Source organism: Otolemur garnettii, unplaced genomic scaffold, assembly GCF_000181295.1.
Source record: "Otolemur garnettii isolate 467f Iridium unplaced genomic scaffold, OtoGar3 scaffold00001, whole genome shotgun sequence".
Lineage (NCBI taxonomy): Eukaryota > Metazoa > Chordata > Mammalia > Primates > Galagidae > Otolemur > Otolemur garnettii.
In genome coordinates, this window is record NW_003852396.1 from 72,929,743 (window position 1) to 72,947,994 (window position 18,252).

The 18,252-nt window shown below is 41.5% G+C and overlaps 1 protein-coding gene across 1 annotated transcript in view; it reads right to left on the reverse strand.

The window, feature by feature from the left end:
• Positions 1-4,395: 4,395 nt before the first annotated feature.
• Positions 4,396-18,252, reverse strand: part of NUP160 (nucleoporin 160) — a 69,873-nt gene continuing 56,016 nt past the window's right edge. The window contains exons 30-36 of the mRNA XM_023510096.1: positions 15,555-15,665; positions 15,245-15,368; positions 12,930-13,031; positions 10,092-10,233; positions 8,422-8,547; positions 6,620-6,724; positions 4,396-5,342 (exon numbers count right to left, since the gene is read on the reverse strand). Coding sequence (XP_023365864.1) covers positions 5,253-5,342; positions 6,620-6,724; positions 8,422-8,547; positions 10,092-10,233; positions 12,930-13,031; positions 15,245-15,368; positions 15,555-15,665 — 800 coding nt within the window. The 3' untranslated portion in view covers positions 4,396-5,252. The remainder of the gene's footprint in view (positions 5,343-6,619; positions 6,725-8,421; positions 8,548-10,091; positions 10,234-12,929; positions 13,032-15,244; positions 15,369-15,554; positions 15,666-18,252) is intronic.

Sequence of the window (18,252 nt, forward strand, 5' to 3'; positions counted from 1 at the left end):
TCAAACATCTAGATTCAAAAGTTCGCTCCAGCACTTTCCAGAGGTGAAGGCTTGGACAAGTTTCTTAACATGCCTAAACTTATTTTTGCAACTGTAAAATGTGTTAGTATTCCTAGGGATGTTGTAAGAGTTTAAATCAGATGGTAGGTTTCTTCCTTTTTTCCTTCCTTCCTTTCCTTCTTTCTTTCTTCCTTTTTTTCCTTTTTTTTTTGTTAAGAGACAATATCACAGGCGGAGCCTGTGGCTCAGTGAGTAGGGTGCCAGCCCCATATACTGATGGTGGTGGGTTTGAACCTGGCCCCAGCCAAACCGCAACAAAAAATAGCCTGGTGTTGTGGCGGGCGCCTGTAGTCCCAGCTACTCAGGAGGCTGAGGCAAGAGAATCGCTAAGACCAAGAGCTGGAGGTTGCTGTGAGCTGTGATGCAGCAGCACTCTACTGAGGGCAAGAAAGTGAAACTGTCTCTAAAAATAAATAAATAGGGTGAGGCCTGTGGCTCAAAGGAGTAGGGTGCGGGCCCCATATATCAGAGGTGGCTGAATCAAACCCGGCCCCGACCAAAAACGGCAATAAAATAAAATAAAATAAAACTAAATAAATAAAGAGACAATAACACGGCTGGATGCCCATAGCTTAGTGGATAAGGCGCCAGCCACATATACTGGGACTGACGGGTTCGAACTCAGCCTGGGCCTGCTTAAACAACAATGACAACTACAAAAAAAAAAGCCTGCACTTCGTCTCAGCTACTTGGGAGGCTGAGGCAAGAGAATTGCTTAAGCCCAGGAATTGGATGGTTGCTTTGTGCTGTGACACTATGGAATTTTACCAAGGGCAACACAGTGAAACTCTGTCTCAAAAAAAAAAAAAAGATAATATCACTCTTTTGCCCAGGCTAGAGTGCAATGGTGTCATCATAGCTCTTTGCAGCTTTGAACTCTTAGGCTCAAGCAATACTCCTGCCTCAGCCTCCCAAGCTAGGATTATAGATGCACCACCACTATATATACACACACACCCCTGGCTAATTTTTCTATTTCTTTTTATTTGTTTGTTTTGAGACACAGTCTCACTATATCACCCTCAGTAGAGTGGTGTGGTGTCACAGCTCACAGCAACCTCAAACTCTTGGCTCAGCCTCCCAAGTAGCTGGGACTACTGGCACCCGCCACAAGGCCCAGCTATTTTTTCATTGCAGTTGTCATTGTTGTTTAGCTGGCCCACACTGAGTTCGAACCCGCCAGCCTCTGTGTATGTGACTGGCGCTCCACCCACTGAATTATAGGTGCTGTGGCAGGTGCCTGTAATCCCAGCTACTTGGAAGGCAGAGGCAGGAGAATTGAGCCCAGGAGTTGGAGGTTGCTGTGAGCTGTGATGCCATAGCACTCTACCCAGGGTGACAGCATGAGGCTGTCTCAAAAAAAAAAAAAAATTCAGCTTTTATAGCATCAAGTCCTATGTTAGCTGTGGGCTTGTCAAACATTATTATGTTGAAGTATATTCCTTCTACACCTAATCTGTTTAGAGTTTTTATCATGAAAGGATGTTGAATTTTGTCAGGTATTTTCTTTGCATTAGATGATCATAAAATTTTTCATCTTTCTTTCTATTCAAGTGAAGTATTACATTTATTCATTTATATATATTGAACCATGCTTGCTTTCCAGGGATAAATCCCACTTTATTATGATATGTGATCTTTTTTTTTGAGACAGAGTCTCACTATGTCACCTCTTGGTAGAGTGCTGTGGCATCACAGCTCACAGCAACCTCCAGCTCTTAGGCTTAAGCAATTCTCTTGCCTCAGCCTCACAAGCTGGGACTACAGGCACCTGCTACAATGCCCGTCTATTTTTTTATTGCAGTTGTCATTATTGTTTAGTAGGCCAGGGCGGAGTTCAAACCCGCCATCCTCTGTATATATGGCTGGTGCCCTAATCACTGGGCTATGGGTACCAAGCCAGTGTGTGATCTTCTTAACATGCGGCTGAATTTGGTTTACTAGTATTTTTGTAGAGGATTTTTATATCTATGTTCATCAGGAATATTGGCCTTTAATTGTCTTTACTTGTAGTGTTCTTATCAGGTAATGCTGGACTTATAAAATTAGTTTGGAAGTGTTCCCTCTTCAATTTTTTGGAAGAGCTTGAGCATGATAAGTATTAATTCTTTAAATGCTTGATGGAATTCAGAAAAGAAAATCCAAAAATAAGATGCAAAATCTGCTCCAGATGAGAAGGAATCAGTGAAAGATCTCTGTATATATGAAAAACCAGAGTGAAAGGACACCCCCAAAAGAAAACAATAACATCATGCCAATGGAAACCGACCAAAATGGGAATATTGAAATGACTGATAAAGTATTTTGAATATGGATTGTAAGGAAGCACTATGAAAAAACCAAGTGCCTATCAATATATGAGTAGATTAATGCAATGTGGTATATGTATACAATGGAATAACTACTCAGCCATAAAAAATGGTAAACTAATACTTTTTGCAACAAGCTGGATAGAACTGGAGACCAACTTTTTTTTTTTTCTGAGACAGAGTCTCATTATGTCATCCTTGGTAGAGTGCCGTGGCTTACAGCAACCTCAAACTTTTGGGCTTAAGCAATTCTCTTGCTTCAGCCTCCCAAGTAGCTGGGACTACAGGCACCCGCCACAATGCCTGGCTATTTTATGGTTGTAGTTGTTGTTTAGCAGGCCTAGGCCAGGCTTGAACCTGCCAGCTTCAGTATATATGCCTGGTGCCCTACTCACTAAGCTATGGGAGCCGAGCCTGGAGACCAATCTTTTAAATGAAGTTTTGCAAGAATGAAAAAACAAACACCACATGTGCTCACTATTAAATTGAAAATAGTTGATCAATACCGAGGTGCACATTTGGTAGTAAAACTCAATGGAAAGCAAGCAGGTGGGAGGATAGAGGGGAGGGGTACCTTCACATTAATGGGATAATACACACTACCAGGTAATAGGCATACTTATAACTTTGACTCAAACTATGCAAAAGCAATTCATGTAACCAAAATATCTGTGCCCCCATAATATTCTGAAATTTTTAAAAAATTTAAAAATTAAACAAAAATGCTTGGTGCGTCCAGGCAATGTGGCTCACACCTGTAATCCTAGCACTCTGGGAACCTGGGGTGGATGGATTATCTGAGCTCATGAGTTCAAGACCAGCCTGAGCAAGAGTGAGACCCCTCTCTCTACTAAAAATAGAAAAATTAGGCTGGGCACCTGTATCTCAATGGTTAGGGCACCAGACACATGCACCAGGGCTGGTGGATTTGAACCCAGCCTGGGCCTGCTAAACAAAACAAAGCAAAGAAATAGCCAGGTGTTCTGGTGGGTGCCTATAGTCCCATCTACTTGAGAGGCTGAGGCAAGAGAATCGCTTGAGCCCAAGAGTTTGAGATTGCTGTGAGCTGTGACGCCATAGCACTCCTCTACTGAGGGTGACAAAGTAAGACTCTGTTTCCAAAAAAACCCCCCAAAACAAAAAACACTATGAAATTAAAAGTTTTCTTCTAAAAGTCACACCTTTAATTAATGGTGGCTTAATACCAAAAAGGGAAGGAAACTTTTAAATAATATTGTGATCAGAAAATTACTGCATCTGGGAGAAGCAAGGACTAATGATGCTATTATGGACTATTAAAATATTACATTATCCAGCAAACAAAAATACAGACTCAAAAATGGTGAGAAAAGTAGAAAATGGGGTGGGGGGATGTTGTGCTCTGCTGTGCACTCTAAGTGAAGAAGGAAAAAGAAAATGAACAGAAGAGCTAGGCTGGCTTCGGCATGGGAGCTAGGCCTTGAACCAAAGTACCAAAGATAGGAAAAGTTGGTCCGTGTCTTGTGAACTGCCATTGATTTGATCAGCAACACAAGTGGATGGGTTTCTGGAATACGGCCAGCCTATTGCTTTCTAGTGATGGCTACAACAGAACTTGATGTTTTTCAAACTGTAGGTTATGAGCTATTAGTTACTCATGAAAAGATCAGAGTACATAGTGAGGATTAAATTTTGAGAAACCTTCTTTTGGGTACCTATGTGTATAAAGGTGAAAACATTTTTCTTACTATGGTTCAAAGCCACAGGCGTAAAGAGCTGGGAAGACAAGGGCTCTCCCAGTCTCTAATTGCACCAAAAACCTCGTATTAATCAATATAGAGCTAAAAAGAAAAAAGAACTACACATCTCAGTATCTACCAACAACAGTACCACAGAGAAACTCACTGTTAATTAACATATGTAATGTAAATATGATATTGACAGTATAAAAATTAAAGGCATATGAACAACTCAGGAAAAATTAAAGGGCATACCAGCAAGTAGAATACAGATTATTTCCTAAAAAGATAAATTTTAATATACAGAATAAAATCTACAAAGACTTTATTATTTTTCACTTTCCCAAAAATTTGTGGCATGGATGCTTCTGAATCTGACCAGTGAGGTTTATATTTTGGTCCAATACATTATTAGACTACTTGTGTGATCAAGTCCGGCTTGATTACGATAAATCACAGAAGTCATCAGAATTTACTTTAAAAATCTGTTGCTTTTAAAGATAATTCAATTTTTTCTTAGCTAAGAGCTTACTCAACTTTAGCTTCAAAATCAGATGCAAAATAAGATATCTTCTTTAAATAGCTGGTCATCATTTTAGGCTCAATCTAGGCAAATTATTTGATATTTTATCGAAGATCATACAAAAACTCTACAATAAATAATGAAAAGAGTACACAAAATTTTAGCCTCTATTCGCAATACAGAAAATACATGTCAGTTCTGGACCAAATAATTCCACTGAAATACAAAAAGTGATAGAGTAGAATTAAAAGATCTGTGGGTGACTGCTTTTTTGTGGTCAGCTACAACAAACCAATAACCACTGGTTATTTTGGAAAATGGAAGTGGGTTTTAATTTGCAGATAAAGAATGTCTTCAGTAGTTTAAAAAAATATAAACTCTAAAAAAGCTTGTGAATCATATACAAAAGCAGCTATTTGAGCCCAAGGTTGAAACCCAGAAATTGTGTTAGCACCACCAGCAAGCACAGGGTCCTCTATCCTTGGACTCTTCAGCCCTCCGAGCTTGTGCAGAATGCAGACTTGAATGTTCTATATGTCATTTACAATTGTAAAAATGGCCTTGAGTATACAGAATTCCTGTAGGATAGTCTTAAGCCCTAGGAGGCACCAAGTGGTTACAAAGGCTAGGTAACAAACCGGATCACAAGTTCCGACGATATAATAAATCTCGTGTTGCCTTATCAACTTTTTGCTGGTAGTCCTCCAATTTGTCAAGTATTTTCTGGGATAGCTGTAAGAGAAGAAGGGAATTATTACAGAATAGCTGAAACATTGAAAAAAACTGAATTAACTACTCACTTTGACTTCACCGGTTAGGCTCTACCTAATACAGATATCAGCCATTCTGCTTCATTTCATCACCTTTCAGTTTAGAAGTCTGCTCTGTGACTTCACTGATAAAGATGGACTTTTCTGTCACAGTATATATAATCCTTCAATCTTGTTCTGATGAATTTTCTAAATATGCAAATCATATCAGTATTTTTTTTTTTGGTGGGGGGGAGGACAGAGTCTCAATCTGTCACCCTGGGTAGAATGCTGTGGTGTCATAGTTCACAGCAACCTCAAACTCTTGGGCTTAAGACATTCTCTTACCTCAGCCTCCCAAGTAGCTGAGACTACAGGCGCCCGCCACCACACCCGGCTGTTTTTCTGTTGCAGTAGTCATTGTTGGTTAGCTGGCCAGGCCAGTTTCAGTGTATGTGGCTGGCCCCCTGCTGACTGGGCTATGGGCACCACCCATATCAGTATTTCAAATAAGCATATCACTGGCTCTTTTTTATGAAGCAGAGATATTATACCTGATTTAATTAGTCATTAGATGCCAAGTGAAATACAGAACTAATATTTAACTAGCCAGCCCCAGTATATGTGGCTGGCTGGCGCCCCAGCCGCTGAGCTATAGGTGCCCAACCAGGATAATGATACTTTTTTACACTGCATTTCAAATACCTATTTACCCAGTAAAATTTGCCATACCAAACTGTAAATGTCTTTATTTTTCTTAGACAAGGTCTCACTCTGTAGTGCAGTGACCCAATCATAGCTCACTGTAAGCCCCAATTTCTGGGTTCCAGTGATCCTCTCACCTCAGCCTCCCAAGTCACTAGGATTCCAGGCCTATGCCACTATGCCTGGTTAATTTTTTTTTCCTTATTTTTCTGTAGAGATGGTGTCTATGTTGCCCAGGATGGTCTTGAACTCGGCTTCAAATGATCCTCCCTCCTGCCCTGGGATTATAGGTGTGAGCCACCAACTCTGGCCTGTAATGGACTGCATGCCATTTGCCTCTGTATAGTTAATGTCTACACAGTTCCTCATTAAGTTTTTTGACCAAGTTGCTTAGATCTTTTGCCTTATTTATAAAGAGACTAAGGCAGCTAGCTTCTTAAGGGCAATAATAAACTTTGCCCTCTCTTTAATCCTTGAGAACTAAAGATCAAGCTGTGAGGTATAATTGCTAGCGCATGGGGTTACAGAAGATGTCTCATGAAAGGGTTTACGTACTGCAATGTTGTGACTGTTAGCACTGTTCTCTCCCAGAGCTTGGAGAAGCTGATCAATGGAGGAGTATGGAAGCCACACCATTGGGGCTGTTGCAGACAGAGGAAACTGAAAGGAAAATGTCAAGTATATATAAAAAAAAAATTTGAAAAAGGTCTCATTTCTTCTGGGACGTTGCTTTCATAGGACATAAACATAAAATGCTTATTTTTTTCACAATAAGAAAAAAATGTCTGTGTATACATACATATCTATGGGAACTTTGATAATTTACTTAATCTCTAAGTATCTGTTTCCTCATAAGTTTAAAAAGAAAAAACAATAGTCCTGGATAAGAATACTATAAGGGTGAAATGAGAAATTCTTTGTAGAGAATTAGCATAGTCATAGCACACACAAAATACCATTTTGTTTTTATTCACAGCATACACAAATACACCTCCCTTCCTCCAGTGAAAACAAATGCACATTCTTTTGATGAAGAAAAATGAAATTCTCATTTTTATAAGCAGAAAATTAAAGAGATTTCTAAAGTATCAATATTTAGTTGTATAACTACAAATAGTAAACGTTAAACACATTAATATAATTCAATGTATGGATTTCCAGATTCTCACCTTACTTAGTGTGATAATACAGAATTAAAAAGAAATGATGAGGTTATGTTCTGATAAGCCCAACATCAGTTGAAAATATCGTAAGTTGGGCAGCGTTCAAACCCGCCCAGTCAAACTGCAACAGAAAATAGCCGGGCGTTATGGCGGGTGCCTGTAGTCCCAGCTACTCAGGAAGCTGAGGCAAGAGAATTGCCTAAGCCCAAGAGCTGGAAGTTGCTGTGAGCTGTGACGCCACAGCACTCTACCAAGGGTGACAAAAAGAAACTGTCTCAAAAAAAAAAGAAAAGAAAGAAAATATCATAAATTGAAAATGTGTTTACTTATTTATTTTTGGACACAGAATCTTATTTTGTTGCCCTTGAGAGAGTGTTGTGGCGTCACAGCTCATAGCAACCTCAAACTCTTGGATTCAAGTGATCCTCCTGTTTCAGCCTCTCAAGTATCTGGGGCTATAGGTGCCCACCACAATGCCTGGCTATTTTTAGAGATGGGGTCTTGCTCTGGCTCAGGCTGGTCTCAAACCCATGAGCACAAGCAATCCACCTGCCTCAGCCTCCCCGAGTGCTAGGATTAACGGGAGTGAGCCACCAAGCCTGGCCATTAAAAATTCATTTAACGCACTTAACTTATTGAACATCACAGCTTAGCCTAGCCTAACTTAAATGTGCCCAGAACACTTCTTAGCCTACAGTTGAGCAAAACCATTTAACAGCCAGTTTTATAATACAATGTAATCTATTGAATACTACACTGAAAGTGAACAGAATGGTTTTCTTTTCTTTCTTTTTTTTTTTTTGAGACAGGAGCCTCAAGCTGTCCCCCTGGGTGGAGTGCCGTGGCATCTCAGCTCACAGCAGCCTCCAACTCCTGGCCTCAAGTGAGTCTCCTGCCTCAGCCTCCCAAGTAGCTGGGACCACAGGCGCCCGCCACAACGCCCGGCTATTTTTTGGTTGCAGCCGTCATTGTTGTTTGGCGGGTCCAGGCTGGATTCGAACCCGCCACCTTGGGTGTACGTGGCTGGTGCTTTAGCCACTTGAGTCACAGGTGCCGAGCCAAGAGAATGGTTTTATAGGTACTTCCAGTATGGGTTCTACTAAATGCTTATCAGTTCTGAACCACTGTAAAGTAAAAAAATCTGTAAGTCAAATCACTGTATTAATAAATTGAGGGCCATCTATATATGCTTACCTCAATTCCGAAGTACTGATGTCCTTTCCCCAACACAGCATCCACATATTCTGACACCAAATCCACAGCTTCTTCTAAAAGGTCATAGTTCAAATACAGACGAAGCAGCTCAGCAGCATCAACTTTCTATAAAAAGTCAATGATTAAGAATATATACTGGCTCAGCACCTGTGGCTCAAGTGGCTAAGGCGCCAGCCCCATACACCTAAGGTGGTGGGTTTGAATCCAGCCCGGGCCTGCCAAACAATGATGGCTATAACCAAAAAATAGCCGGGCGTGGTGGCGGGTGCCTGTGGTCCCAGCTACTTGGGAGGCTGAGGCAGGAGACTCACTTGAGGCCAGGAGTTGGATGCCACAGCACTCTACCCAGGGAGACAGCTTGGATGCCACTCAACTCACTTGATGCCACAGCACTCTACCCAGGGAGACAGCTTGAGGCTTTGTCTCCAAAAAAAAGAATATATACTTCTTCCTTACCTGGGTATTGGCCAAATGAAATGATGTTGACTGTCTGATTCCCTGCATTTACATTTCTCCATATAAATAAACGAGTGTCTTGGTTTACTCATCCGGATCTTAGGATAAGAGTTAAATCTCCAATAGCCTAGTTGCCTCTAAGCACATCTGTTATATGCTGTACCTTCCTGTTTTATAATCTAATAAGATACATTGTAGTTTCTCTCTACTGCACCATCCCAACTGTAAGGTCAACAAACTTTTTCCAGAAATGCTGAGTTCTCTGGGAACAGTATATTCACACTAATTCTCAGAAATACATGAATGATAGATGCAAAAGGATTTCAAAGAATCACCAATTTTAACTTTGAATATAGCCTCAGTTTGGAAGAGTTCTAGTCATTATGTTAAAATGCTTTCTATATTCTGATCTGATTACAATCTTACCTTTATCACCTTAGCTGACGTCCCTACTTCCTAACTTAAAAAAAAAAAAAATTGACTTTCCTAAAAATTTTTTTTTGAGACAGAGTCTCATTATGTTGCCCTCAGTAGAGTGCCATAGCATCATTGCTCATAGCAACATCAAACTCTTGGGCTTAAGTGATTCTCTTGTCTCAGCCTCCCAAGTAGCTGAGACTACAGGTGCCTGCCACAATGCCCAGCTATTTTGTTGTTGCTGTCTTTGTTGTTTGGCAGGCCCAGGCTGGGTTGGAACCTGCCAGCCTTGGTGTATATGGCCAGTGCCCTAACCGCTGAGCAACAGGTGCATAGCAGATATGTTCTTACAAGTTATCATTACTCCTCCTTTTCTTTTTAATCACCTCTTAATCAGAATGAAAGAGTGGGTTCTTTTCATTTTTTTTAGACAGAGTCTCACTATGTCGCTCTCGATAGAGTGCAATGGCGTCTTAGCTCATAGCAACCTCAAACTCTTGGGCTCAAGCAATTCTCTTGCCTTAGCTTCCCAAGTAGTTGGGACTACAGGTGCCCGCCACAGCACTGCCAGCTATTTTTTTTTTGGGGGGGGGTTGTAGTTGTCATTGTTGTTTGGCATGCCCGGGCTAGAATCGAACCTGCCAGCTCCAGCGTATGTGGCTGGGGCCCTAGCCGCTGAGCTATAGGCACCAAGCCAACAAACCAATATATTCTTATATATTCACTTCTCGCCGAGCTGAAAGAGTGGGTTCTTATTCTTTGTAAAATCCACTTACCTTGTAATTGTTTATAAGCCAATTAGGCAGAGGCACTCCATGAGACAAGAGCTTGTTGATTACGCAGTGGTGATACAAGTTATTCTGAACTTTGTATCTTTCCAGGTAAGTTGATAATAGTCGCCATGCTTCATCTGTAGCACTTGAAAAAAGCAAAAAGGACTAATGAGTTTCAGATTATTAACAGACAGAGTACCATTCAAAGCATGTATTTACAAGAAAAATATTTAGAATGCATATTGACCAAGGGGTTGAAAAAAAAAAAAGCTAAATGGTAACTAATATTATTAGGATCAATGCGACCTGGGGAATAGTACTAAAAAACTAGATGACTTAGATTCTTCAATTCTTTCCCACTAACCACATGTTTAGATGACTTAGAGTCTTCAATTTTCTCCCACTAATCACATATTTCTTTGACTATACAATTAACTTACCTTGTTTTTAGGGTTATTTTGGTTTGTTGCTTTTTCTCTAATTTTTAAATTTTTTTTTTGAGACACAGTCTTATTATGTCACCCTCGGTAGAGTGCTATGGCATCTCACCTCACAGCAACCTCAAACTTTTGGGCTTAAGTGATTCTCTTGCCTCAGTCTCCTAAGTAACTGGGACTACAGGTGCCTGCCACAATGCCCAGCTAGTTTTTTGTTGCAGTTGTTGTTTGGCAGGCCCAGGCCGGGTTTGAACCCGCCAGCCCTGGTATACGTGGCAGGTGCCCTGGCTGCTGAGCTACAAGCGTTAAGTCTCTAATTTTTAAATTTTTTATAGAGATGGGGGTTTTTCTACCCAGGCTAGTCTTGAACTCCTGACGTCAAGCAATCTTCCTGCCTCAGCCTTCCAAAGTACTGAGTTACAGGCATGAGCCACTGTTCCTGGCTTGTTTCTAGATTTCTCTTTTTTTTTTTTTTCTGAGACACAGTCTCAAGCTGTCCCCCTTGGTAGGGTGCTGTGGCATCACAGCTCACAACAACTTGGAACTCTTGGGCTCAAGCAAGCCTCTTGCCTCACATTTTCTATTTTTGGTAGAGACAGGGTCTCAAACTTGTGAGCTCAAGCAATCCACTTGCCTCAGCCTCCCAGAGTGTTAGGATTAGTTAGCCACCACACCCCAGACCTGTTTCTAGATTTCTAAAACAAGGAAACTGGCTCACATCACAGGTTCCTAAAACAAAAAGAAAAAAAAAAGAACATGTGATGTGCTATAATCTGAATTTTTTTTTTTTTTTTTGGAGACAGAGTTGTACTATGTCGCCCTCAGTAGAGTACAGTGGTGTCATAGCTCACAGCAACCTCAAACTCTTGGGCTTAAATGATTCTCTGGCCTCAGCCTCCCCATTAGCTGGGACTACAGTAACCCGTCACAATGCCTGGCTGTTTTGTTTTGTTTTATTTTATTTATTTATTTTGAGACAGAGCCTCAAGCTGTCACCCTGGGTAGAGTACGGTGGCATCACGGCTGACAGCAACCTCCAACTCCTGGGCTCAAGGGATTCTCCTGCCTCTGCCTCCCAAGTAGCTAGCTGGGACTACAGGCACCCACCACAATGCCTGGCTATTTTTTGCTTGCAGCCGGCATCGTTTGGCCGGCCCGGGCTGGATTTGAACCCACCAGCTCAGGTGTAAGTGGCTGGTGCCTTAGCTGCTTAAGTCTTTTTTTTGTTGTTGTTGGAGACACTCTGGCTCAGGCTGGTCTTGAACTCCTGAGCTAAAGCAATCCATCTGCCTCGGCCTCCCAGAGTGCTAGGATTACCCGGCCTATAATCTGCATTTTAATAAATGATTCTGATGTATTAATGTAGCGGGTGAAAACTAATGTCAGAGAATATCCAAACTCTAAAATACTACCACTGTAAACTGATAAGATGCGTGGCACAAATTGCAAATGCAGTTTAGGAAGGTAAGCTTACCGAGAGGGATATTAGAGAAGGATTGTGATGAAGCCCTGAAGCACACCCAGTAGACACCAAGTGGGTACACTAGGTGAGTATACAGAGAGAGGAGATCTGAAGAAACTACAGTGGACAATACGGATTGGTAGGTGACAACTGCTAAATAGAGGCTGGAGATAAGCTGTTAAGAGAACACTATGATGACAACCATGTGGTGACAACTCAGTGGAAGAAAGGGGGAACAAAGGAACATCACACTCTGAAGCCAAGTAAATACAGACTTTTACCTATAAAAGTACATTTCCTTTTTTTGAGACAGAGCCTCACTTTATCGCCCTCAGTGGAGTGCAGTGGCATCACACAGCTCACAGCAACCTCCAACTCCTGGGCTTAGGTGATTCTCTTGCCTCAGCCTCCTGAGTAGCTGGGACTACAGGCACCTGCCACAATGCCCAGCTGTTTTTTCTGTTGTTGTTGTTGCAGTTTGGCCGGGGCCAGGTTTGAACCCACCACCTTCGGTATATGCGGCCGGCACCCTACTCACTGAGCCACAGGCGCCGCCCAAAAGTACATTTTCTTTTTCTTTTTTTACAGTTTTTTGGCCAGGGCTTGGTTTGAACTTGCCACCCTCAGCATATGGGGCTGGTGCCCTACTCCTTGAGCCACAGGTGCTGCCCTAGTACATTTTCTTAATTATGTAATACATTAAGTCTTTGAGGACAGGGATATGGAGAGGGAGACTTTGCACGGGCAAAGACATCCCGGTTTGGATAATAATGGGAATGATGTCACCTTAATTATAAATTCTACAGCTTTTATAAAAACTCAGCCAAAAAAGAAAGAAAAAAAGTGAAATGTATCTGTGTAGGACAATTTAATCAAAGAAAGAGAGCTACAGTGTTGAGACAGGTAAAATCACCCAGGGGCGAATGAACATCAGGGCTGTACCTAGACTCCTTAGTAGTAATGACAGATGAGAGCTGATTGGCTGCTAGCCAGGCCCAGGCTTCTGCTTGTGCTGCCTCTCCTCCAAACTGCAGTTTGATGCACCTGCAATGAAAAGGGTTCCACACTTATAAACTAAATGATGAAAAGTGCCACTTTATCTTGCTACTAAAATTAGACAGATAAGATGACAACTTTAGGTCTATCGCTGAATTCTACCACTGGAGTATTGGTTCTTCCTTCTCCTCAAAGCCACACAACTGATGACCCACAAGGACATCAGTAAATGTTGAGAGACTTCCAATTCACAAATTCCCCTCCTCCCCTCTCTCTTTTCTATGGCAGCGTCTTGCTCTTTAGCCTGGGAATGAGAGCAGTGGCATCGTCATAGCTCACTACAATCTCAAACTCCTGGGCCCATGCAATCCTCTTCAGAGTAGCTGGGTCTATGAGTATATGTCACGGTTCACTATCTTGCTCAGGGTAGTCCCAAACTCCTGAACTCAAGCAGTCCTCTCACCTCACCTTCTCAAAGTGCTAGGATTACAGATGTGAGCCATTGCACCTAGCTTCTAATTCATACATTTCTTGACTGATAGTTAGGTATAAAGCAATTTCAATAAGAAATCTTTTTAATGACACTTACAGATGCCAAGTGATGTCTTAAAGGATTTACTTAAAGAGAGCATATGCCTTGCCAGAAATGGACACCATTAACTCTGGTTATCTACTCTTCTAATTTCTCAAGAGAAGCTATAAATCAAGATCTTTTCTTCTTGATCACAAACCACTAAAATTCTTTTTTTTTTTTGGCTGGGGCTGCATTTGAATGCACCACCTCCAGCATATGGGGCTGGAGCTCTACCCCTATAAGCCACACGCCTCCCCAAAATTCTTTAAAAAAAAAATCCTTGATAGGCTTGGCACCTGTGGCTCAAGCAGCTAAGGCAGCAGCCACATACACCAGAACTGGCGGGTTCGAATCCAGCCTGGGCCCGCCAAACAACAATGATGGCTGCAACCAAAACCTTAGTCTCATGCTAAGGCAGGAGACTCGCTTGAGCCCAGGAGTTGGAGGTTGCCGTGAGCTGTGATGCCACAGCACTCTACCCAGGGCAACAGTTGAGACTCTGTCTCAAAAAAAATCAAATCCCTGATAGCCAGGAGTTGTGGTGGGTGCCTGTAGTTCCAGCCACTTGGGAGGCTGAGATAAGAGAATTGCTTAAGGATCGGCGCCTGTAGCTCAGTGAGTAGGGCGCCAGCCACATACACTGAAGGTGGTGGATTTGAGCCCAGTCCGGGGCTTGCTAAACAACAATGACTACTGTAATCAAAAGAAAAAAAAAATGGCTGGGTGTTGTGGTGGGCACCTATGGTCCCAGCTACTCGGGAGGCTGAGACAAGAGAATCACTTGAGCCCAAGAGTTTGAGGTTGCTGTGAGCTGTGACACCACTGCACTCTAACAAAGGCGATTCTGTCTAAAAAAAAAGAGAATAGCTTAAATCCAAGAGTTTGAGGTTTCTGAGAGCTGTGAGGCCGTGGCACTCTACCCAGGGTGACAACTTGAGACTATCTCAAAGAAAAAAAAAAAATCCTTGCATGGGGCGGCGCCCATAGCCTAGTGGGTAAGGGTGCTGGCCACATACACCGAGGCTGGCAGGTTCGAACCCAGCCCAGGCCAGCTAAAATAACAAAAACAACTGCAACAACACCAACAAAAAAAATAGCTAGGCATTGTGGCAGGTGCCTGTAGTCCCAGCTACTTGGAAGGCTGGGGCAAGAGAATCGCTTAAGCCCAAAAGTTTGAGGTTGCTATGAGCTGTGATGCCATGGCATTCTACCTAGGGTGACTGAGACTCTGTCTTGAAATAAATAAATAAACAAAAATCCTTGCATGGGCTCGGCACTTGTAGCACAGTGGTTAAGGTGCCAGCCACATACACTAGGGTAGCAGGTTTGAACTCAGCCCAGGCCAGCTAAACAACAATGACAACTGCAACAAAAAATAGTTGGGCATTGTGGCAGGTGCCTGTAGTCCCAGGTACTTGGGAGGCTGAGGCAAGAGAATTGCTTAAGCCCAAGAGTTGGAGGTTGCTGTGAACTGTGACCCACAGCATCCTACTGAGGGCAACATAGTGAGACTATCTCAAAAAAAAAAAAAAAAAAAAGGTTCCTTGCATGAATTAAACAAAATACTTCCTTAAACCACAAATGGCTTATAGGCTACCTGGCTTGTGACTACTGATTCACACTAAGCGATAGGATAATATGTTTGCATTACAAAACTAAGACTATAAAATTACAATTTTATACATACTTAAAGGCAAGTCCCTCGAAGACTGGTGTTAAGGGAAGTTTAAAAGTCTGACACAATGATATGGCAGTGTCAAAGAGGCCAGCCTGAACTAAAAGAGTAACCATCTCCTCTGCCGATGAGCTTCCTGTGGAAATGGACAAGGCTATTTAGTGCATTCAACCATTACAAAATGAGCGCAAAGACTTTGTTGATAAGTATCTCAGAGTAACGACTCTGTGCTTATGCCCGTCTAGCATATTATGTTTGCTGCTGGACCAAAAATGTGCTATTGGCGCTAAGAGACGAAAGGCTCTGACTACTGCATTCCTACCTGCAACTGCAATTGCTGATGAATCATGCTGAGCCAAAGTGAGGCGAATGCGAGCCAGGGAACACTCTTTCTCCAGATCTTCCAGTTCCAGGATTTCAATTTGCCGATTTGCTATAAACCAAAGGAAAGGATTTTTAAATCCCAAAGTATAAAGAAAGTGTCAAATGGATTAACTCAACTTGTCTCTTCCCACTAACCACTAATTAATATTTAATTTAATTTCTGCAGGCATTAAGAAAGGAAAAATTGGGACTCAATAAAACCTAACTGAAGAAATTAAGCAACATCCTGCTTCACATAAAGAACTTAGTCAAGGGCCGCAAAGGAGTAGGGCACCGACCCCATATACAGGAGGTGGTGGGTTCAAACCCAGCCCTGGCCAAAAACTACAAAAAAAGAAAAAGAACTGAGTCAAACCAAAGTACTCCACTAACAATAACTGCAGTACAGGAGGTACTCACAAGGTACTTTACAGGTGATTTCGTTTAATACTAATAATGGCGAAACACTGCCACCTCTATCCATAAGAAAGGAATATGACCAAGGTACAAGAGGCAGAATTAAAACAAAGTGTATCCAAATACTAGAGCCTTGTCTCTTTATGGAAGGATATCATGCCTTCCTGGAAATGTCAAAGGAACCTGATGAAAAGAAGTTTGGGACTGAGCTGATTTTTTTTTTTTTTTTTGTGGCTATAATCCGTTTATTCTGGCACACTTAAACATAATAAAATAACATACAGTATTTGAATAGATATAGAAAAAAATAAAGTTTTATAACGTAGATTCTTTTTATAAAAATAGTTACTTAAATCACTGTCATAACTATCCAATTAGATGTATTTTCTTTATGGGGATCATTAGGTAAAATAAATTTAAAGAGTGTCATGTTAAAGTTTATTAAGAGGGGACTGAGCTGATTTAAATAAAACATGCAACAAAACAAACACACTCTCTCTCTCTCTTTTTTTTTTTTGTAGAGACAGGGTCTCACTTTATCGCCCTTGGTAGAGTGCCATGGCAGCACAGCTCACAGCAACCTCCATCTCCTGGGCTTAGGCGATTCTCTTGCCTCAGCCTCACGAGTAGCTGGGACTACAGGCGCCCGCCACAATGCCTGGCTGTTTGGTTGCAGTTTGGCCATGGCCAGGTTTGAACCCACCACCTTTGGCGCCCTACTCACTGAACTACAGGCGCTGCCCATCTTTTTTTTTTCTTTTTTCTTGAGACCGAGGCTCAAGCTATCACCCTGGGTAGAGTGCCATGGTGTCACAGCTCATAGCAATCTCAAACTCCTGGGCTTAAGCGATTCTCTTCCCTCAGCCTCCCGAGCAGCCGGGAATACAGGCGCCCACCACTACACCCAGCTATTTTTTGGTTGTAGTTGTCATTGTTTGGCAGGCCTGGCGGGATTCAAACCCGCTAGCTCTGGTGTATGTGGTTGGCACCTTAGCCGCTTGAGCTACAGGCACCACCCCACACTCTCTTTTTTAAGCTTTTTCATACATCCATTCATTTTCAAAGAGTTACCAGACAACTTTTAGTAGATTAGAATGTTGAAGGAACTTTACAATATTTTACAATCTATATATAAAATACATGTACAATATATGACACTAGTATATAGTATGTAACTATATAGCCATACACAATGTTAAAATATAACTATTATCTTTATTACATATATAGTTTACCCTTGAACAACATAGAGAGCAGTTGCAACTCTAATATCTGATTTCCAAAGATCCTTAACTTCTATAGAGTAATAGCTGACTATTGACCAGAAGCCTTACCAACAACATGAACAATTAACCAAGTTTAGTATGTAATATGTATCATGTACTGAATTCTTACAATAAAGTAAGCTGGAGGAAATAATAAGGAAGAGAAAACATATTTACTATTCATCACGTAAAAATGGATTACCATAAAGGTCTTCATCCTCCTTGTCTTCATGTTGAGAAGGTGGAGGAGGAAGAGGAGGGGTTGGTCTCACTCCCAGGGGTGGTAGGGGGAAAGAGTGAAGAACACAGGCAGGACAGGTGGGCACACTCAGCATAACTTACAGAAATATGTCATAATTTGTCCGGTATTTTTGTTTTTTCACTTATCTAAAAATGTTCCTATAAGGTTTCAATCCTTCTTCCACCATCTGCTTTAGTTTCAGTGCTTATATCATAGGACGATGCACGTTATAAAATCACTCAGTTGCAGTCTTGAATAACCGGAACCCTTCTGCATGACTGTCTAATGTCAATTTGTTTCCTGGCACTGCTTCTATGACTTCTTCCTCATCATCTGGCACTGGTTCAGAAGCACTCACTTCCATCAAGTCACCTTCTGGTAATTCCTCTGGTGTGGTGTCTAGAAGCTCTTGAATTTCTCTACGATCCTTAACTTCAACCCTTAACCCACAACCTTTTATGCTATATCCATAATCTCTCTCATGATTTCTTCGAATGGCTGTCATTAAATCCTTCCAAGTCATTCTCACATCTGGACACATGAGCTAAACTCACATCAACAAGAGGTAGCTACAAAATTATCATATTACAGTAATATAGTATATACTATTCTTAATTTTATGCAGTTATACCTTAGCATATCTTTACCTTTGTTTTACATTTCTCTTGACTTCAAATGTCACCATGTAGGATGTGTGTGTCTATAGCTTTTTTTTTTTTTTTTTGAGACAGAGC